Here is a 24,165-nt window from a genome sequence, read left to right on the forward strand (position 1 = left end):
TGGTCAAACGAGAAAACATGTGTGATTGAAAACATGAAGGATACCTTATTTTCACTATTTGAGAAGAATATATTTTATTTTTAGTACTGTGGCATAATATATAACTTTTTATAATAACCATACATTATGTATGTAGTCAAGGTCATAGTTATATGTAAAAAGGATTCATACATGTATGCCATACCATGAAGCATGATGTCATGCACTTTTCCCTCCATTTTCCATTTGGAATACACTTCACAACATGATACAAAGCATAATTTGTTGTGACTTGTAACTTTTGTTTAAAGCCATAATTGTGCAGTAAGGTACTACAGAAGGATTCAACCTATCTTAAGAAAAAAACGTGTCATTGTATCAGTTCTACCATTCTGTGAAATGTCCTTTCAGCAAATGGTAATATAAAGTAATATATTAAAATGCATTATGTATAACATACATATGCATATTGTATATGTACAGTAAACACATTGTATATCATATAATTATTCCAGTTTGTGATTATCAAGAAAGAAAAAGAAGGAAAACAAATACAAAAGGTTTCTCTTCTTGGGGAAGGATGAGTATTACATTGAGAAAAACTACACAGTGGACCTCACACATGTATCTAGACAAGTTGTTCTTATGATTGAAAAGTTCTGGCAATCCTGAGAAATCTTAAAATATCTGAATTGTATTAGAAGAAAATGATTTGATTACTTTAAACTTTTTAAAGCTGATTGAAAAAGTCTGCCAGTTCTAAGAAACCTTAAGATGTCTGAATTGTAAGAGAAGAGAATGGTTTACTCTAAACTTCTAAAAGCTAATGACCCTGTCATTAAAGAGAATCATTTGAAGTGTATTAAAACAGAAAACATTAAAACCTTTCTCTGTGCAAATTGTATTAGATGTGTGACTATATGGTAATGTATTAAAATATGAAATGTGTGTCTTTATCATTTAAAAGCAATTTTAAGCTGTGAATTGGCGAAAGCATCAGCAGTTGAGACTATATCAACTTTTTTGAGAATGGTACAGGATTTAATGAAATCACATTATATTGAATAATCACAAATATTAATGTTACTCAAACACTACGTTTTAATTACATGTGGCTGTCAGTACCACCCACCGTTCAGACAAACCGGAAAGTTGCCTTATTCCTTTAATGATTTATTCTTTGAGGGAACACTGTTTTAGACACTTTTAAAAACTCACCCATATCTGAAACATCAACATGAATATCCAAGTACCAGTATATAAAGTATATCCTCTATGTTGTTACTACCAACATCTAGAAGTGTACAACAAAATCTTGTGAAAATACACGTAAAATATGAATCAAGATGTTTTCCTTGTACCAGCTATGGAACATTTCTCTCCCTAAAATTCAGAATGTCTATAATGTGACACCAATCATGCAATGAGATTCTACTAAATTTTAAAGTTACAACAAGTTTTGCACTTGTTTTTTTCCTACACGTCACACAAGCTTTTATTCACATGCCCCAGTTCAATAAAAAATGAGTTTACTTTGGTTTTTTTCTTGTAATTCATTGATTTACCAAGCATGATTCTGTTCAGGCATAATTTTGTTGGGGGGGGGGCGGAATCCTGAAAAGCTATTTTTATTAGTGATAAATTAACATATCTCATGGTAATACACACACATATTTAACACACCATATTAATACACACAGAACCCATGTGTTCACAACACTAGAATACCTGGATAGAAACATTTTTAAAGCACTAACGGCAATATCTTGGTGGTCAGTTTTATAGATTTCACCTGGAAGTTATTTATTACATAGAACTAGTAGAAAATAGAAATGTAGAAAATAGTTTTATTCTTTCACCTGAAAATAAATCATGATGAGATGCTGGTTTTACTTATTTTTAATATTCTATATATAGTATAGAATGCAGATATAGCTATATGGATACAGACATATCTATATAGATATATAGTCTGTGACTGATATCTTTTGCAAGGCTGCTAAATACCATATCTTAAACAAAGCCACCTGGAAATGCCAGGTTCTCCAGTACTAACGAACTTTCGCTCCTGGTTTTCAGTTATCAAACTCATTCACGTACTAAAACATTTCAGACATTTTTCTTTTCATTGACTTCTCATGAGTAGGGAAATAATGGCCCTGGATATGGTAAGAATGCATCTGGAATGAGAGAAAACATGATTGATTTTCTAAATCGTATGTGTATATGTATATAATCACCAGTTGCTTAAAAGCAATTTGTAATGGTGTTGTTCAGTATCATAACCAAGAGGAAGACGTCTTCTTGAGATATAATGATAGTTTTAAGAGGCCATTAATTGCCACATTCTGCAAATGTGCGTGTGCTTCAGCCATGGACAATGGCATTGGCAATTATACCAAAGGGCATGAGGTGTGCTGTATAAGGAAAACAAGATTCAATTGTGAAGGCCAAAGGGAACGTTAAGGAAAAGGCCTCAACAGTTTAAAAGGCAATATGGTAAGTATCTTTATGTTGTACTTTTCGTACATAGTTTCTCTCAAGTGGAATTAATAAAGGAGACAATCCAGAGCTGAAACTGATATGTTATAAACATGATGTGGTGTTGAGATTTATACTATATTCTGTATTGACTTGTAAAAATTTCGTGAATCATAATTAATTTGGATTTCCACACTGAGAGAAACAATGAGTTGTTTTATTTTGAACAACCCAGCATTAGCCATCTCTCCAAAAGTGTAAGTTACAGACAACCAATCAATAATAGAATATTTGACAAGTTTATGTCTGACCTCACTGGTTTACAATTTATTTTTTCATTCTCCTTTCATCCATTGGTGAAAAGGCTAATAAGTGGTAGGCTAAGGGAAAGTATTTTGTCAACCAAAGGTTAAATCAGTAACCAGCTAATTGCAAGAAATTAAGACATCCTTTCTTCCATAGGGATAGAAAGGATGTCTTCATTCTGTTTTTAAAATTTTGCCTATAAAATAATTAAATGTCAAATAAAAGCAATACTTTGATTATACTTAAATACATATAGAACCTAATTTTATTTATTTATTCTCTTTTACTTACAGAATTCACTTTTAATTTTATGGCAAAAATTATTCTATGGAGGATATTTAGGCTTGCCATTAAACTAAAGATTATCACTTTTTATCCCTCCTAGCTAAGCACCTTCATTGTCTTGATATCTTCTAGTTCTTATTTTCTTTCTTTGTGTGTTGTTCTTATCCTGCTTTGGATTTTCAGTAGATGTTTTCTCCCAAACTCATCTTTTAGAACTCCAGGTTAATCTTTGCTGTGATTTAATATCACTCTGGTTATGCCTTGGCTTTTTGCACAAAGTTTCTTCTTTTGGTAAAACAGTATTTTCCAAAGTGTTTCTTTTGTGTTCTATTCGCATGTGACTTCCATAGTTTTCCAGTTTTGAATGAGGTAATTTTTCCTTTTTATCCACTAAATGACTGTAAACATATCTCTTTGTTCTTATCTACAGAATTTTCTCTGTCACACTGGGGCAAAGATCAAATCTTTGCATCTTTTTAGCAAAGACTTTAATTTTTCTAGATTTCAAACACAATAAATCTTTATTTACCTCTGTCTTACTGCTGCCTCTTTGTTGGCTACATTTGTTTCATCTGACAAAGGATTAGAATCTTGCAGGTTTGCTCCTGTTTTATTTTGGTTTGTGTGAATTTTCTCTTCTGTACTGACCAAAGATTTTACCATATCAAAATTAATTTTTGATTATTTTCCTGGGTCTTAAAAGTATCTTCTCTTCATTCTAGATTTCACTTTTCTCTTGCAAACTCTTCACTGGTTTGTCACCATGTGCATAACCCTTGTTGAACTGGCCAAGCTATCAGATTCCTGTAGATTTACACCAGTTTTACTTCTTCCTCTGATGTTACAGTCTCTGTCTTTTGTTTAATAGCTCCATCTTCCGAGTTTTTCTCTTGGAAACTCTTCACAGTATTCTTTTCATCTTTCTTTATCTGAATCTTTTCTGTTAATATAAGCAACAGAGACTTGAGTTCTGTATCAGTTCTATATCTGTGCCTGGGATATAGGGACATTCCCTGACTCAGCTTTTCTTGAAAATTAAGCTCATATTTCTTTACATTTATCTCTCTTTGCACATTCTCTTTTTGACTAGGCAAATGTTTAGTTTTTTTAAATCTTTTTTGTTTCTTAGGATAGATCTTGTTCTTTGACTAACTATCTTGAATGTTCTTTGGCTACATGTCTTCAATTTCAGAGGCATTAGTTTTAGGTTCATGTTCACAAGGCTTACAAGAGGAGTTTTCTTGACTGAGATCTCCTGGTCCATCCTTATTTTTGTTCACTGAATCAAACATTTCTTCAAATCCATTATAGTCCACTTCCAAACAGCATGTCTTCTGCTTGGATTCTGCCATAAGTGTTTGCATTCCAAGAAGTCTTTGACTGCATTTTTCTTTTTTCTTGATGTTTTCAATCAAGTACTGATAACTATTGGCTCCAGGTTTTCTTTTGATGTTTTATTATTTTTTTAAAAATATATTATCTATCTATTTATTTTGGCTGCACCGGGTCTTAGTTGCGGCATGCGGACTCAGTTGCGGCATGCATGAGGGATCTAGTTCCCTGAAAAGGGATCGAACCCGGGCCCCCTGTCTTGGGAGCGCAGAGTCTTACCCACTGGACCACCAGGGAAGTCCCTCTTTTGGTGTTTTAAGAAAAAGTTTTGTATGGCCTTCTACATTTTCTTTTGATTGAAAAACATGTACACTCTGTATGTTCTAATATTTTTTCTATTACTCGGTTTTCTTGAGTAGTATTTTTCACATCTAAAAGCCTACAGATGTTTTGGTTTTCCTTGTAATTCCCCTGATATATCTGACTCCTTCCTAAGGGTTTCCTGTGAACAAGATTTTAAAATTTGGAGTTGCCCTAAGTAATGTAATGTCTGCCAGATTTTCTACTGCATGTGCCTTAGGAGTTTCTTAGGTTTCTTCATGCCTGTAGGATTACCTGTCCATTCACATATCTGCTTTGGAGTTGTCCTGAGGTTAGTGAGAAGAGTCACACTGTATTACAGTTTTGCAAATTGCAGAAGACCTGTCAAGTCTTCTACTTGGTTTCCCTTTTCTTTAGGAGTTTTGTCTGTTGGTGCCTGTTGGGTTTTCCATGGGTTCAGTCTTTTCCACAGAAGTTCTCAGAAATTTCTTGATTGTTGTCAGGAGTTCAGCTGATTCACGTTTCTCCCTGGGAACTGTCCCGAATTTCTTATTGTCTTATCTTCTGGGTCCACAATTTGCTGTGAAGTTTTCATAGGGCCGTAGGTTCCTGTTGGGTCTTCCACTGGTTCTGCCCCTTCTTTAAGCATCCTAAACAATCTTTTTTTCTTTTTTTAAAACCTGTGACGTTTTCACCTTTTCTACATTTCCACCGGGGGATAGGGAGTTCCTGTTGCTTTCACTCTCTGGTTGTATTGCGCCTTTGGTGTTTGTGTAAACTCTTGATGCCTATCAGATAGATCTTCTTCCACGGAATCTGCATTTTCCCTCAGTTGTTCCCAGTGGTCTCCTGAATATTCTTAGATGTTCTACTGGTTCTGGTTTGTGCTTTGGAGTGTTCCTAAGCATTTTGTGAACATCACCACCATTTATTTATTCCTCTGGTTCTTCTGGTGTTTGCAGGAACTCTCTGATACCTGCCAGGTCTTCCAGGGGTTCTGGTTTTACTTTAGATGTTGTCAGCAGCCTCCTGATGCATGTTAGATTTTTTACTGATTCTGCTTTCAAGTGTTCCTAAGCTTTCTGTGGGCATTTATCATCATTTATTTGTTCCTCTGGTTCTTTTGGTGTTTACAGGCACTCTCTGAGAGCTGCTGGGTTTTTCATTAATTCTTGTTGTATTTTAGGTGTCCTCAGCACTCCCGTGAGGATGCTGAGGGTGTTTGCTGGGTCTAGTTTATGCTTTGGCATGCTCCTAAGCCTTCTGTGGACATTATCTCTATTTATTTGTCCGTGTTTCTTTTGGTGTTTGCGGGAGCTCTCTGACACCTGCCGAGTCTTCCACAGGTTCTGCCTTTTCTTCACGCGTTTTCAGCAGTGTCTTGAGGACTGCTAGAGTTTCCAGAGGTTCCTGATCCTGCTCCGGAGTGCACCTGAGCTCTTTGTGGACACAATTTTATTTCAATAAACATCTGTCATTGGTCTATAATTAATAATTTCATAAGTTAATTCCTGAAATTTATAGTGCTATGTTTGAGTTCTGGCAGTTCATCTTGATAAGTTACATATCATTATTTCTAGCAAGCTCTGATTTAAAATTTGGTAGCAATTCACATTTTAGTCTTTCTTCCGAAGAATAAAATGTAAGCATGTGCACAACTTTAGATATAAGCTTGGCAGTTGCTTTGGGAGTGACAGTTTTCATTTGCTATCATGATGATTATCACAGTAATAACTGTAATTCATTGAATGCTTCCATATGCCAAGCACTGTGCTAGGCATTTTACATGTATTATCTCATTTAAAATTCATAAAAAGAGTAACTAAGGATTATTAGTTCCATTTCACAGATGAGGAAGGTGCAGCCCAGAGAGGCTGAGTGGTGTTTCCAAAGTCACATGGCTGATATGTGGAAGATCCAGGGGGCAGATCCAGCCTGTCTGACTCCAGAGCTGGGACTCTCAACCATTAAACTTCTCAACATGCTCTTAACCCTGTGGAATATCTTATCGTTAGAGCTATGGCTTAGCTGCATAGCATCAAATGGCATCACTTTCTTTTTTTCACAAGTGAATAAGTAGCTATTGTTATTTGCTGTTTAAAGGAATTATTATTAAAAATACAGTAGAATCTGGGCCGGGAATCTTTAATGACTCAACAGTTATTTGTGGGCATGCAGAAATGTTTCATGGATAAAACCTGAAATGGTCAACAAAAGCAACTCAGGTACTGGTTTTTTCCATTTCATTCAGCCAGTTCCTTCAGTGCCAAGTGTGCCTCCTTTCTGGTCTGGCTTCACTAACTTTAAAAATTCAAAAACACTTCTTTAAAACAGCTGGTAAATTGTTTCCAATATTTAGAAAAAGAAACAGATTTTTGTATGCTCAGCCTAAAATGAGAACCATAGAGGCTAACATTACAACTAAGTACCCAGTGCCAGCTAATATCAAAACAGGGGCAAAAACAGCTTCCTAAATGAAGATTTTGTTTCTGTTCTGTGGTAGAGTATGATTGTTAAGACTTCATGAAGAATAACAGTGGTTTAGAGTGAGACTGCCTGGGTGACTCGCTGGACTCGAGATTTACTAGTTATGTGACCGTGAGCAAGTTGCTTAACTTCTCTAAGCCTATTTTCTCATCTGTAAAGTGGGGAGAGATGGTTGTAATGAATATTAAGGTAATGTATAGAAAGCACTTAACACTGTGCCTGGGACATAAAAATGTATGCAGGTGCCAGTGCACACATATTGGTTGACACTGGGTTGTTGATAAACCTGTGGAAATTCAAAAACTTTTCTAGTTAATCATGGACGTTAATGATTTGAATTAAGAATAGAAACATTTAGGATGGAGCTAGAGATTATCATACTAAGTGAAGTAAGTCAGACAGAGAAAGACAAATATCATATGATATCACTTATATGTGGAATCTAACAAATGATCCAAATGAACTTATTTACAAAACAGAAACAGACGCACAGACATAGAAAACAAACTTATGGTTACCAAAGGGGAAGGGGGATGTGGGATAAATTAGGAGTCTAGGATTAGCAGATACAAACTACTATATATAAAGTAAATAAACAAGTTCCTACTGTATAGCACAAGGAACTATATTCAATATCTTTTAATACCCTATAATGGAAAAGAATATATACATACATATATATCACTTTGCTGTATATCTGAAACATTGTAAATCAACTATTCCTCAGTAAAAAAAAAAAAAGTATAGAAACATTTTAAAGGAAAACAGAAATTACCTTTAAACAGAAAAACAAAACTGCCAGATGGTCTTAATGACTGGTTTTGGTTGAGATGATACACTGTGGGTGAAAGCCTGCGTGGGAAAATAGAGATGGGGTGGGAACAGCAAGGGAGGACGGCGAGCGGCAGACTAAATAAAACCGGACGGGTTGAGAGTGTGTCTATCTTGATGTCAAAGAGCAAGTATAGTAGGAGAAAGGTAAGAAGAGCTAGAAAGATAGGCCATTGGAGTAGGAGATTGGGATCCTGGACCTTGAGACTTCGTAGATGGAGAAGCCGTGGGTGAGGCCAGGTTGAAGTAGTGGCCTTGGAAGTGGGTCCTGGAGAATGGACATCAGGGTTGTCAGGGTAGAGGAGGGCACAGGTTTCCGGGGCAATAAAAGGTAAGGCAGGTAGAGGAGGCAAGTCAAATAATGAGGGCAAAGGCACTGGCCCCATGGACACTGAAACCCACCCCAAGTATGGTGGAACTGAGTCTGATATGGAAGCTTTTAATTTCTGATTTTTCGCCTGAAGAAGAGACAGCCCAGGGAAAATAACTGTCATTAAACGTTTAAAAGGTGAACTTGTAGAAACGGAATTAATCTTGTTTTACAGGTCTCCAAAAGATAGAACTTAAAAGGTAAAAAAAAGAAAAAAAAGAAATCAAACTACAAATACACCAATTATTCCATCTGTCCATCCACTCATCTATGCACCTATTCATCTAGACATCCAGCTATTCTGTAACTTACACCGAAAAAGATTTGAAGGCAAAGGGGGAAAACAAAGTTGTAAAAATAAGGCCATACCTTGGTTCTGAGCTTTGTAGCAGGAAATACAAAGAAAAAGCAGATAAGTTAAAGGATTCAGCGTTTGTAAGTCAAATCCAAACCAGCTGCTTGAGAGGGGCACAGTCTTCCTGGTACTGAGATCTCGGAGAAGCTTCTGTGAGTTTTCATAGAGAAGACGCTGTAATGTCAGGAATAACATATTCAACCATCTTTACACTAAACATTTTCCATAGAGCTTCTAAGAATGAGATCCTCAGTATAGGTCAATGGCATAACATTGTAGCTCACTACAATTTTTCAAGAGATCTAAAAAATGTAGCACAGGAACTCTTTAACTCCTGATGCTTTTTCCCAAAGGAAATGAAATCTCTATCTCAAAAAGATGTCTGCACCCCCATGTTCATTGCAGCGTTATTTACAATAGCCAAGATAGAAACAACCTAAGTGTCCATCAACAGGTGAATGGATAAAACAATTGTGTTATATATATATATATATATATATATATATATATATATATATATTCCATTATATATATATATATAATAATAATAATGGAATATTATTCAACCATAAAAAAGAAGGAAATCTTCCTATTTGTGATAACATGGATGGATCTTGAAGGCATTATGCTAAATGAAATACAGACACTGTATGACAGAGAAAGATACTGTATGTTCTCACTCATAGGTGGAATCTAAAAAGGTCAAACTCATCAATACAGAGAACAGATTGGTGATTGCCAGAGAGAGGCCGGGGTGGGGTGGTAGAGGGGGTGAAGATGGTTAAAGATACAAACTTCCAGTTATAACTTAAATAAGCCCTGGGGATCTAATGTGCAGCATGGTGACTATAGTTAGCAATACTGTGCTTTATAATTTAAAGTTGCTATGTGTGGTGATGGTTGTGACCTAGACTTACTCTGGTGATTTTTTCGCAATATATACAGATATCAAAGCGTCATGCTGTACACCTAAACCTAATACAACGTTATATGTCAATATATTTCAATTGGAAAAAAAAAGCATTTCCCAAGAAGCAGTGGGTGGCATAGATTCTAGGACCAGGTTCTCGAGGCTTCTGACCCCAGATCCAAAGTTTATCAGGGCTGTGTTTCCAACTGAATTGCTTAACCTCTCTGTTCCTCGATTTCTACTTCTGAAAAGGAAGCTAAAAGTAGCACATCAGAGGGTAAAGCTCTTAGAGTCTGGCACCCAGTGAAGACTATATATGCGGTGGTTGGTGTTACCACTGTGAATGGATTTGAGAGAGAGGAAAGGTCAAGGTTGACTTGGCAGCCATGAAAAAAGTTTTCTTCACTGAGCTTTGAGGAGCCTCTGAATTCCAGAATGTGTCAGAAGCAGACCTTTAGTACTCATCAAAAGCCCTAAAATGTACATAGCTTTGATTCGGCAGTCCCCCCACTGGGAATCTATCCCATGGAAACAGTCAGGGTCCTGTGCAAAATAGGATTACAGAGATATCCGTCAAAGCACTGGTCTAATGGTGAAGTATTGAAAATTACCTAATTATCCAATAGTATGACACCGATTAAATAAACTACGCTCCATTCATACAAAGAGATATTCTTCAACCTTTAAAATGATGTGATAAGACATGTATTAATATGGGCATATGTTTACGATATATGTCATGAAGTGAAAAGAACTAGCAATAGAATAATAGAAACACACACACACTGGAGAAAATTCAGGTTTTTTTTTTTTTAATATTTTATTTTTTGGCCTTGCCACGTGGCTTGTAGAATCATACTCCCTCGACCAGGGATCCAACCCGGGCTCTGGCCGTGAAAGCGCCAAGTCCTAACCACTGGACCACCAGGGAATTCCCAGAAATTCAGTTTTAAAATCCATCTTTTATGACATTACACTGAGATATGCCAACAAATGTATAGAAACTTCCAGCATTTTTTGCTTCAATTTTCAGTTACTCCAGTAATAACAAATACATGTTCTTTTTAAAGAAAGAAAAGAAAACGTTATGGCAAAGTCCCCTCTAACACCCCTGCTCTCTCAATTCCCAGCTCACTCCTCCAATATCTTTTCAGAATACTCTCTGTGTATTTTTACTACACATAGATGTATTCATAGTAAATATATATATAGTACTATTTTGCGCTTAATGTTTTTGTTTCTATGCCATTTTGTCACGTGTGGCTTCGTGTAACCACCACTACAATCAAGATACAGAACTGTGCCTCAGAGCTTTCTGGTGCCACCCTTTATAGCCCTATAGCCACACCCCCCCTCCCTCTCACTCACCCTTAACCCCTGACATCTGTTAATCTGCTCTGCATATCTGTATTTTGTTATTTCAAGAATGTTATATAAATGGAAGCATACAGTATATAACCTTTTGAGATTGTTTTTTTTTTTTTCACCTAGCATAATTCTCTAGAGATCTACTCAAGTTGTGTGTAGCATTCGTTTTCTTTTAACAACTGAATAGTTTTCCATGATATAAATGTACCACAGGGACTTCCCTGGTGGCACAGTGGTTAAGAATCCGCCTGCCAATGCAGGGGACACGGGTTCCAGCCCTGGTCCGGGAGGATGCAACATGCCTCAGAGCAACTAAGCCCGTGAGCCACAACTACTGAGCCTGCGCTCTACAGCCCGTGCTCCGCAACAAGAGAAGCCACCGCAATGAGAAAGAGTAGCCCCCGCTTGCCGCAACTAGAGTCGTACGGTTCGCGCATGTTTAGTTTTGCAAGAAACTGCCATACTCCTTTCATTAGTGGCTATACCATTTTATATTCCCATGGGCAATATATGAGCGATCCAGTTTGTCTGCATCCTTGCCAGCATTTGGTGTTATCATCAATTTCTATTTTAGCTATTCTGATTGTTGTAGCTTTAATTTGCATTTCCCTATTGGCTAAGATTTTGAATGTCTTTTCACGTGCATAATTTGCCATCTGCATATCCTCTTTGGCAAAATGTCTGTTCGTGTCTCTTGCCCATTTTCTAATTGGATTGTTTTTTACTGTTCGGATTTGACAGTTCTTTATATATTCTGGTGCAAGTCCTTTGTCAGATATGTGGTTTGCATATTTTTTTCCACTCAGTCACTTTTTAAGAGTCAATTTTTGTTTTTACCAAAGTGATACATGCACATATTTAAGTAAGCAAATAGCTCTCTGAGGCTTGTTGTGAAAAACAGTGGGAATGGACTCCTTCTCAATCTCCCTCTCCCCAAAAGCAACCACTTTCAGCCCTTTTAGCTGGCTCTTTTAGTTTTTACTGCCATCTCACTAAATAAATGTTTATTATTTCCTGATTTGGGGGTTTTTTTTAGCATTATCTATTGCCTTTCCACTATGAAAAATGAAGATTTAGTTCTTTTTTCAACCTTTCGTCTATCCTCATCCAACATATGCACCCCAATCCCTCCAAAACAAATCTACGATCTCATTCCACAATTCTAAATCCAAAAAATGTTTCATAATTGACCCAAACTGAACTCATTTGGCAGCAAAACCTGGTGAGAAACTACTTCTAATCTTTATTCATATTGTTTAATGTAAATGTCCCTATGCTGCACTGCAGAAATAGTAATATGTTTGATTAGGAAGTGTTAGCTGAGACCCTTCTGGGGTTGTTCTGTAATAAATGATCTATGAGCTGTATTACCAAAAAAAAAAAAAAAAAATTTAATATCCACTATATTTTGTAAACAAATTTGAATTCTGAAACATTTGGCCCAAGGGTTTCAGATATGGGATTGTGGACCTGAATAATTATAATTTGGTTAGATAAATATTCAGTGTTTACATTATTATGACTACATAAGTAAATTCTATTCACAAGTAAGCCATATTCTGCGCGATGATGACTATTAATGTCGCAACATGTAGAACTACTTTTGTCGATGAGCACATTTTAAATTGGGTTAAAGAGGGATGACATAAGCTCATTTACTAGGAAGTTTATTTGGTGATTTTCCTGTATGTTATTTAGCAGAAATCGAAATTGAGCATCACTTTCCTTGTAGTGTTTGCGCAAATTGCACCATCTCAGTGACACCTTCTCGTACACTCTATTGAAAGTCACATCCCCGCCCCCCCCCATCATTTTTATCTCCTTTGTGCTTTGTCTCTACTCATTTATATCTAAAATACTATATGTTTTTTGCCTATTTGCTTACGGTCTTTGTCCTTCCCACCAAAATGTCAGCTTCACCAGAGGACAGGAATATTCCTCTGTTTTGCTCATTACAAGGCATTACAAGGTTCTGTCACCTAGAACAGTGCCCAGGCCACAGTAGGTGCTCAAGAGTGATTTGCTTAATAAATGAATTTTGCCATTTGAAATGCAGGTAGTCATCAAGAATGGGGAAAAAAGATTTTTATTCTGGGAAGACAAGTGCCACAAAAAGGAATTTTGTTGACTTAATTACAATTTTTAAATTATAACTATTTTTCTAACAGTTTTGACTGAATGTCACTGGACTTAAAAGATACAAATTTTAGTTTCATTGCAAATACTATCTAGTATTTTCTTTTAAGTCAAAGACAAATTCATTATAGTCCTGAATCCATTCATATAATCCTTTCTAGGATTACATTTTGTGACACAGATAGCTAATCAGAACAGGTAGCAGGTAGAGAAAATAATTACATTTTGTGCATTTCATTGTGCATATTTTCATCTACATTAAAAACACAGAAAATGAAGAGAAATTAATATTATGTTAATGGCAGATATTGAAAGGCAGGGGAGAAAACACAGGAAAATTGGCAGTAGATTCTACTATTATGGGTATATAAAAATTCTAATTTAATTCTCTAGCACATTGTAAATATTACTTTATCTCTATTCGATTACATTCTACCATTTAACACTAGACATGTGGATACTTAAGGAAAGGCAAAATAAGAAATATACTAAACATACAATCTCTTGGGTATTGTTATCTGTAACTGCTAAAATGAGAGTAAAAGAGAATGCTGGGGTGAATCTTGATTGAGAACCAAGCTCAGGACTATGGTCACTGGCCTCAAACCTGCCCCCCAAAGGAAAACTTATGGTGGGACAATGGAAAGTACCTCCAAGACCTCTGGTCACCAAGAAAGTAGCCCATGTAGCGGGAGGGCAAAACCAAGAAACTATTGAAATTTGAAGGTACAGTGTGAAGGAGGTTTCTCATTTTGTGGATAGTTATCATTGGCTCCCTGCAGAAGCTTTGCTAAAACGGATTGTGAGAGTGACAAATTTAGGGGCAGTATCTTTGGTTTTGAATACTGCAGAGTGAACAAGCACATTTGGGTGGATACAGGACCCACAGCTCAGTATGGGACAGTCATAGATAGCTATACATGACGCAGACCCACAGCAGGTTATTCCCAAGGGAACAGCCAGCCTAGTGGACTAAATAAAACTGCTGTAAAGTGTGTTTACCCGGAGGAGAACTTTCCAGCTTCCCAAATAAATGCCAAGTAGAATACCCCAGATAAAGCAGCTGAAATGCTTTACATACAAACTGCGTGGAACTGGCTTTGTGATGATGGGACTGTTCATCCGCCCACATCATGGTAAATGCTGTGATTAAGGGGGCCCCTTTCCCATGGGCACTGCATGTCATCTTACTGCTGCAAAACTGAACAACAGTCTGAGAAGCCTTATCAGATTTGCTTCCTCAGCTTGCTCACGTGCGTCTTACAAATACCAAAAACATTAAAGGAAGTGGGAGAGACAGATGGGAGAATCGAGGGACTCACTCCAGTGGGGTGGAAATCTTTTCATGGTTATTAAGAAATGGGAAGAATAAAATGGACATAGATGGAATTGAAACAAAAGTCTTAATACAGCACTACTGAAATTTGGGAGGACCTCCTGCTAGACCTTCAACATTAAAGGTCCTCCCAAAGCCTGCTTTATTTTACGCAATTTGGAGGAATTTTAAAAACTGCAAGGCAAAGATTACAATGAGGTACTCATCCTGAAAATACCTGAAGTAATAGGGAGATTAATCAAGATAAAGATTGATAAAAGGGCCTCAGTCCCTTGGCTCAACCCTTCACTGGGGACCAAAAGCCTTATGCACGTGAGTAAAATGGTTAGAAGGTGGGGAGGTTTCGGGCACACTTGACCTGGGAGCCCTGTGCACTATAGTACCAAAATCTGTTGGTAAAGTTCTAATGGGAGGCAAAGTATATTGAGGGGATATTGAAATGCAATAGTTTAATTCCATCAGGTGAACGGGTTTATATGAAGTGGTTATGACTTTTTTACCTGAATGTATTATGGGGATAGATATTGCATCTGACTGGGGAATATTTCCCCTACGTAGTATTGTAAAATAGAAGGCATGTAAACTCTTCCTTCAAGTCACATGCTAAATGGGAATGAATAAGATTGCCCAAGCCTACACTTTATAAGAGCTGGAGTGCTTGTCTGGACAAATCCTCTGTACAATAGCTGTGTGCGGAGTGTAACTGTGGTTTATGGCGAAAGCCTGTAATCACCTCCCAGCAATGACTACTGGAATTGCGGACTAGAAAATTTCCATTTGAGGGGCAATTACTAGCTTGCCACCAGACATTAACTGGAAATGCCCATGTGACTGAAAGGCATAAAATAATCTTGCAACCTGAAATACCCATGATGTCTGGTGATGTCAGAGAAATGCTCTAATGAAGAAGGCAGTGCCCAGAAGAGTTCTATAATAAAATAGACATGGTTTGTACAGGAACATGCTACCAAGGAATGAAGTGTATCCACGAGTGGGTAGACTCTCTTCCCCAGGACTGACTTTGGAACCACGTGAGGAGCTGCCAAATTCTGTGATTACTTGGACAGTGCCCTATAAACAGCTCTCAACTGACCAACAAAGAGCTGCTTGGTTTATGGATGGCAGTTTCAACATGAACAGACAACATTCTGTTTGGAAGGCCACCACTCTGATGGAAAAAGATAAAAACAAATCAGCTTGGTGAACTGCACTGCATGCTGCTTACCCTTATGTTTGGATCTTTACCGACTCATAGGCAGTGGCCAATGACCTGGCCATGTGGTCAGGCAGAAGGTCAATGGAAGATTGGCCTATTGGGAGGCCAGTGGAAACAGGGCATGGCTCTATGGAAATCATTACAGGAATTTGAGGGGTGCATTAAAGTAGGCCACGTCAATGCCATCAGAAGAACCCCCTTCCTGCATCAGAAGGCGATTAGAATCGACAAGCAGATACCCTAGTGTGCTCACTTGATGTAGCCACCTGGGTCTGTGAAACGGGTGGACACTGGGGGGTGGGCTGCAGCAATGCAGAGATGGGCTCGATCTAGACGTATTCCTCTGGTATCCTCTGAGTCACAAAACGCCAACAAGAACTGTTCTGTCTGCCAACAAGAGACACAGAGACTACAGCTGGCTCTGGGGCAGATTCCCGAGGGGGAGTGCTGGCCCAGAGCTGGCAAGTCAGGCTGATGCCGGTAGCCCTGGGGGACGGCAAGTGCATCCTGACAAGAATAGCTCTGACTCTGGACTGGGCTTTGCTTCCCCAGGGGTAGTTGCAAATGATCGGAGTACTGCAAAAGAACTGGAACAGAAGATACTGCACTGATTTGGACCACTGTGTCACGTTTCTTCAGACCAAGGAACACTATTTACAGACCATTGTGTCCAACAACGGGCAGAGAGATATCTTCCTCAGAGTAACAGTTTGGTAAAGAATTAGAAGGAGCAATCAAAACATTGCTTGTCTAAAAGGGGGGAGATAGTGAATTCCCTGGCGGTCCGGTGGTTAAGACTTAGCGCTTTCACTGCCAGGGGCCCGGGTTCGATCCCTGGTCGAGGAACTAAGATCCCATAAGCTGAGCAGCGCAGCCAAAAAAGAAAAAAAAAACCAAAGAAACAACAAAAACAACAGACATTTATAAAAAAAATAATGGGAGGAGAGAGAGGCATGAAAGGCTGGTTTACATGTCCTCACGAATGTGTGCTCACAGTCAACATGAGCGGGGCTGAGGGACTGTCCTCACTGGACAAATCCCTCTGCTTTTCTGGATGTGGGGATGAGGGGGTGGGTGAGGATGCCCGTGTGACAACGCTACTGTTTTCTCTCTTTCCCGTATCACCTTAACTTTCTTCTTCCTACTTGAGGCAGTGGTCCCTGGACCAAGGATGCAACTACGTTGCTGGAAGCAGGGATGATTCCTGAGCAGCAAGGTCCTTTATGTCAGAGTTCCTAAGGGCCTGATGGGGTGGGTTGTGCTTTCGCTCCATCAGGCAATACTGGGGCTAACAGTGAAAACAGTTACATTGCCTATTGGAAGAAAGAGCCCGCTAACTCTGTACCTATGTAACCCTATCTTACGTGGATGGGAGTGGACAGAGCGGGAGGCACTTGGCTAGACTCTTACTGCTGCCTGTGATCTAGACCAGCACAGTGGCTGAACCTAATGTTCCTTCCAAGGTGAAAAGGTTTGAGTACAAACAGAAGAAACAGTTAAGTAGCCAAGGGTAAATGAATAATAACTGAGTTATGCAATGAGAGAATTCCAATGGTAATGCTTGGAAGGAAGCTCAGAGCAAGAAATGATATTGTCTCTTAAGTCCAATTATACCAAACGCCTGAAAGTGTGAAGTCATATATTGCTGAGACCACTCCTGCTTTTGAACCTGACAAGATTGAGTGGAAACCCTGACACATCCCATCATATGATATGACGATGGATTGGGCTGATTATCTGCGACTGGATGAGACTCCAGTAAATGTGTCAGTATCTTTGATTCTTATTTTTCAGGTTACATCTACCATAATGTGATGTGCTATAACACTGGCATTATTGGAAAGATAATGCCAATATTGATCATCAAATGTATTGGGAAATTGAGTTTAATAGCTTCCTATCCTTACTCCACATTGACTCCTCCAAGTGTTGCTGTATCTGTTATGCTCAGTCAGGTATGTTCCTTTTGCTATAAAAGATCCCATGATCAAAGACCAGGGAGTAGCCTATGATATATAAAGGATGTATCTGGTCTTGGGGAGGGGGGCTGGTAAAGAGCTTCCTAAACCCTTGGAATTTCCAGAGTGAGAGGAATATCTTTGTTATGCTAATGAGTGGGGGTGGCTAGAGAACTTCAGGATGAGGGCTGGTCACCACATGATTAGAGGGCTAAAACTTTTAGCCACCTGACCTCCAGGGAGAGGAAGGGAGCTGGCCATTGAGTTCAATCGCATAGCCAGTGATTTAATCAACTGTGCCTACGTAATAAAACTCTTGATACAAAATTCAGGACAGCAAGTCCTGGGGGAGCCTCCTAGTTGGTGAACGTATTGACGTGCTGGGAGGATGACGTGCCGGGGTTCCACGAGGAGGAGCCAGCATGGAAGCTCTGTGTCTCCCACTTCCCCCCAGATCTCTCCTTCCTTCTAGACCTTGCTCTATGCATCTCTTCCATTTGGCTGTTCCTAAGTTGTATCTTTTACAATAAAATTGTAATAGAAAATTTTTCAGTGAGTTTGGTGAGTCATTCTAGTGAATTATCAAACCTAAAGGGGGGTGGTAAGAACCCATAAATTTGGAGCCAAGTCGGAGAGATGTGGGTATCCTGGGGTCCCCACTAGCGACTGGCAACTGAAATAAGGGCAGTCTAGCTGAAGATTTTGCCCTTTAACTTGTCCGACCTACACTAACTCTGGGTAGTGTCAGAATTGAATTGAATGGTAGGGCATCTAGCTGGTTATCAGAGAATTGGTAGAATGCAGACACATTTCATTATATTTTTTGAGTTTTTAAATTGTAGTAAAATAAATATAATATAAAGTTTACTCTTTTGACCATCTTTTTTTAAACTTTCTACTGTCATATAACATAATATAGAAAACATACATAAATGTATCAGTACAACTTATAAGTAAACCGCTCAATCATATTTCACAAACTGACACACCTTTGTACCCGGCATCTGGATGAAGAAAAGAACATGCCAACATTCCAGAAAGAAAAAGGAATATGTTGAAAAGATAGGAACATTTTCATTAAAAAAAACTAGATATATTAATTAAAATGGGGGTGAGAGAGGTAATCACTTTCCCATGCATATGCCTATGCCCACTCTATAATATACCATTTCCAAAAATGGCTTCATGGAAGAATTTCTAAGGATTATTTGTGTCAATGTTAAAAAGCTTTGTGGTAATAATAGTTTTGGGACATACTGAATTAAGGCTAGTCAAACAGATTGATCACTTAAGGAGATTTTCACAAATTCAGACTCTAGGGCCTAGTGCCTAAACATTCTCAAGTCAGAAGAGGAATGAGGAAAATATTTCTTGCCCATTCTAGATATATTTCTAAAATTATGGTAAACATATATAACAAAATTTACCATTTTAACCATTTTCAAGTGTACAATTCAGTGGCATTAAGTACATTTCCAATGTTGGGCAACCATCACCACTATCCATTTCCACAACTCATTCATGCCAGACAGGAATTCTGAACTTATTAAACAATAGCTCCCCAATTTTCCCTCCCACAGTCCCTGGCAACTACTATTCGCCTTTCTGACTCAGTGAACTCGCCTATTTTTGGTATCTCATGTTAGTGGGATCATACAATGTTTGACCTTTTGTGTCTGGCTTATTTCACTTAGCATAGTATTTTCAAGGTTCATCCATGTTGTAGCATGTATCAGAATTTCATTCTCTTTAAAGGCTGGATAATATTCCACTGTGTGTAAATACCACATATTTTTTATCCATTCATCTGTTGATGGCCATCTTTTTTTGCCCACCATTTTGCTATTGTGAAAAATGCTGCTATGAACATTGGTATATAAGTATATGTATTATTTTATACTTTCATAAGTCAAGCTTCATTTTTTTGTTGTTGTATAAATAAACTTTTGGAGTACTTTACAATTGAGATCAAATAGAAATTAATGATAACATACATTTTAAAGAGTCCAATGTTTTATTATCAGCATTAATATTGTTCATACTGAAGATTCAGGGATAAAATAATGGACAGAAAACTGGAATGTAAGCAATACTACATAGATGCATCATAAATATATAGGATGTTTTGCTAATTATTGGACTAAAAATATAAAAGATGAAATTATACCAATTATTTTGTGCTTAGTCTTTCTGAATATCCTTTTGGTATTAAATACACAGCAAGTGCTTATACTTAGAGATTCTGCCTTTTTTTAAGCAAGGAAAACAAGCTTATCCTTGGTTAATCAGAATCAGTTTCAAAAGGTAAAACTTCTTAAAGGTAAGCATGGCATTTAGTGCTTAAGACCAATATTCTTGCTGGGCTGGCTGCTTGAGGATCGCTCTCTTTCTTTAGTAATTTCCATCTCAATTTTGGCTTTGATTTTCTCCCAATCTATTTCGAGCTGCAGTAGAAGAAAAGAAGAAACATGCATATATAGTATAAGACATTTTTGTTTAATGCAAAGTAACTAAGAGTAGACAAAAACAGAACACATGACTTCCAAAACATTAGAGAAAAAAGAGGGCAGGAAAGAAAAGTTAAGAAGAGATAATGCTCCCCCCAAAAATGAAATAGCATTAAGAATAAGACCTAATAGAACAATTATCACAATAAAAAGCAAAGACTCTCATTGTGATACCAAAGACCAAAATCTAGTTGTAGCTTTTTATAAAAGGCACATCTAAACTGTCCCATGGAGCCTTAGGATTCTGCTCCGGTGCCTCAGGTTCGAGGGGGTAGAAGCGAGAGAAGATGGACTGCTCTCCTCCAAACAAGAGGGAGAATGGACAGGGCTCCATTTTTGAAACAGTAGGCCATGTTTCAAATGGGTCAACTCTTCACCGCTTTTATACTGACGTTTCCATTAGGAGCCTACCTATGGAGAAAGATAGGGGAGCATCTGCTTCCCCAGAGCATACTCTGCAAAAGGGGCTCCTTCACAACTTTTAAAATAATAGGAAGACTTGGTGGTAAGAAAATGATGCGGGCTTCCCTGGTGGCAGAGTGGTTAAGAATCCGCCTGCCAGTGCAGGGGACACGGGTTCAAACACTGGTCCGGGAAGATCCCACATGCCGCGGAGCAACTAAGGCCTTGCGCCACAACTACCAAACCTGTGCTCTAGAGCCCACGCGCCACAACTACTGAAGCCCGTGCGCCTAGAACCCGTGCTCTGCAACAAGAGAAGCCACTGCAATGAGAAGCCCGCGCACCGCAACAAAGAATAGCCCCCCCGCGCTCGCCACAACTAGAGAAAGCCCATGCACAGCAATAAAGACCCAACACAGCCAAAAATAAGTAAATAAAATAGATAAATTCATGAAAAAAAGAAAATGATGAAAAGATATTAGAGGAAGTAGTGGGAAAGCAAGGCTGAAAGACATAAAAAGAATAACTGAAAAGTGATAGGGCTTCCCTGGTGGCACAGTGGTTGAGAATCCGCCTGCCAATGCAGGGGACACGGGTTCGAGCCCTGGTCTGGGAAGATCCCACATGCCGCGGAGCGGCTGGGCCCGTGAGCCACAGTTGCTGAGCCTGCGCGTCTGGAGCCTGTGCTCCGCAACAAGAGAGGCCGCGATAGCGAGAGGCCCGCGCACCGCGATGAAGAGTGGCCCCCGCTTGCCACAACTGGAGAAAGCCCTCGCACAGAAACGAAGACCCAACACAGCCATAAATAAAATAAATAAATAAATTTAAAAAATTAAAAAAAAAAAAGATGGCTAGCAGGACATCAGAGCCGTTTAAAAAAAAAAAAAAAAGTGATAATATTTTTATCTGGTTTCAGCCAACCACCAGACCCCCCAAAATCCAGCCCTGCCCCTCTACTAAATCAACAGACATAGTGTTAGGAATGGACTCTGCTCTGAATTCAATAAACAATTTCTTTAGGGAAAAGGCTTCTACTATTTTTAAAAGTTTGGAGATCACTAATTAAGGAATGTGTGTCCTCTCAGGCAAGACATGGGAAAAACTGGGTCCTACCTAAAACTAACTCTGATTTACTTTGAAATAAACCCAAACTCCTGAGACTGAGCCAAAAGTGAATAGGTTTTCGCCTCCATGTAGGGGAGCTGAGTAGAATAAGCAGTATTAAAGCAGACTGCGTTACTACTTGCTGCCTGAACAGATTTACCTTAAGTAACTGAGACTAATTTAACCTTAACAGGACTTCACGCCTCTTTTATTTTGTGTTGGAAGTAGGTAGAATTAAGTATTTGGTTCTTTTTTATTCCAATATCCTTTCTCTAAATTTCTGTGAAGTAATTTGTGGATATTTTTTAGATAATCATTCCATATACTTGTCTATAATACATAAAATTGATGAATTAAGAGAATCCCTCTTACTCATAGAAGATGAATGTCTGTGCTAAGATGCAAGTGACAGCTTATCGAAAGGCAGAGCAAATGTTAGGTTATTTGAAAGACTCATTTTTCAATCAGGTCAGAACTTGATGTTTTTTAAATGGCAAAACAACTCATCTAAGAAAACATTTGCAAAGAGAAAGACAAAACTTGATGAATGCCTTGGCCTTCTTCCAGGCTTAAATTGACTTACATATGTTTTTCAAATCAATCACAATAAAACCATATATTGATGATACACTAAACAACTGTTGCTCAGCTGCATCAGAAGTGCATCAAGCAGATTGATGACATCTATATTAGTTACTTGTTATAGTACAAATGAGGGTGTCAGCTGACAGCTATCCTACTGAAAATAAATGTTTCACTTTCACTCTGGCATTTGTCCAGTTTTAGAACAATGTTCTCCTGATAATTTAGTCTCTGGAATAGAGTATTTTTAATAGTGAGTTTTAGATAAGGATGTACTCATGACAGCTGTCAAGTGACTTCTACACTACAACACATCCTTTTCTAGTCTAGGGAGTGTTAATACTATTTGGCACTTCTTATTCTAGTCCCTAGTTGGTCAATTCTTCCCATTCACATAACAATAATTTTGAAATCATAGCAAATGGCTCTCCATCCTCTACCCCATCTCTCTTACTCTCAGCCGAAAATCAGCTTCCTACTTTACAGAGAATATAGTGGCCATCAGGCATGAATTCACTTAATTTCCTTCCTTTCATAAAAGTAGGGTATCCATCCTTATCTCTTTCCCTTCTGTCTCAGGGCAACCTCTTCACATAAGTCCCTGATCTCATTTTCTTTGACTCCTCTAGGACATCGGCCTTCAATTATTACCTACATATTTCAATTTCCTTCTCTTCACTGGCTGCTCCTCATTATCCTTCCCTCTCTATTCTGTCTCCCTACAAGCTACCACCTTCATTCTTCTTTTCATTCCTGACTCTAATCCTCTCCCCAGACCACTGTAATATGACTGTGTTCCCACTACACCTCAGAAGCTTTTCACTAACGCCACCATTAAGTGTTTTAATCCCTCATCCTGTACACCTTCTCTATACGAGCAATTATTTAACGCTCACTCTACGCCCTGGATTGCTCTAGGAGCAAGGATTTAGCAGTGAACAAAAAGATAAAAATCACTGTCTTCATAGAAAGATAAACAAAGACAAGTAATAGTGGTAAGAGTTTTGGAAACAGGGGAGGGAGATAGCGCCGGGGTGGAGTTGGTGGTGGGGGATGGGTGTTGTATTTCAAACAGAGTGATCAGAGAAGGCCTCCCTGAGAAGCTGACGTGAGGGCCTGATGACGAGTGAGCGAGTCTCTGGGTGTATCTGGGGAAGAGCATGCTAACAGACAGAGGGAAGAAAAAGGTCCTGATGTAGGAGCATCCCCTGGACCTTGCTGACCACCGCTCTTTGAAATATCTCTCTCAGTACAATATCGTTCTCTTCTGGTTTCTGCTCTCCTTTCTAAATGTCCTCAGTCTTTTTTTTTTTCTTTTTCTTTTTCTCCTATATCCTTCCCCTCAGTAACCTCTTCACTGTTAGTATTCACTGGGGTTCCAAGCACAGCGTTTTCATACTTCCCCTAGGAGATCTCCTCCACTCTCACAGCTTCAACTATTCCTAAACGGTCATGACCATAAATTTATTTACCTAGCCCTGCTTCTTCCTTTATCAACACCCTCTGATGTTCACATTTATATTTCCAACTGCCCACTAGACATCTCTGCCTCGATAGGGGCCACCCCACAGGGACTTCAAACTCAAAAAATGGCCTATTTTCACATATTCAAACTCAAAAGGTCCAAAACTCGTATATGCTCATGTTCCTCTACCAGTCACCAACACTAGGAATCCTGAAGTTGTACTCAAATGTCTTGCCTTACCTCACCACCTCTCCTCCCACCCCCAACCACAATGTTCTATTAATTTTACTGCTACTTTTTCTTACACTAATCCTACCATCTCCATCTCCTGCTGAGATTATTACAGTAACCTCCTAACTGGTCTCCTAGTCACCACCCTTGCCTCCAATCCATCTTCCACATCAGAAGTTATCTTTCAGGTCATTTTCTTGATT

At 38.5% G+C, this 24,165-nt stretch overlaps 1 protein-coding gene across 3 annotated transcripts in view; it reads right to left on the reverse strand.

The window, feature by feature from the left end:
- The window catches only part of IFT80 (intraflagellar transport 80), a 147,354-nt gene that overhangs the window by 14,455 nt on the left and 108,734 nt on the right, over positions 1-24,165 (reverse strand). The window contains exons 20-21 of one of the 3 annotated variants that reach the window (XM_057545808.1): positions 8,762-8,921; positions 571-2,159 (exon numbers count right to left, since the gene is read on the reverse strand). In XM_057545808.1, the coding sequence (XP_057401791.1) occupies positions 2,116-2,159; positions 8,762-8,921 (204 nt within the window). In that variant the 3' untranslated portion in view covers positions 571-2,115. Of the gene's footprint in view, positions 1-570; positions 2,160-8,761; positions 8,922-19,650; positions 20,116-24,165 lie in introns of those variants that run through there. The other 2 variants (XM_057545810.1, XM_057545809.1) reach the window with 2 other exon arrangements.

Source organism: Balaenoptera acutorostrata, chromosome 4 (genome assembly GCF_949987535.1).
Source record: "Balaenoptera acutorostrata chromosome 4, mBalAcu1.1, whole genome shotgun sequence".
Lineage (NCBI taxonomy): Eukaryota > Metazoa > Chordata > Mammalia > Artiodactyla > Balaenopteridae > Balaenoptera > Balaenoptera acutorostrata.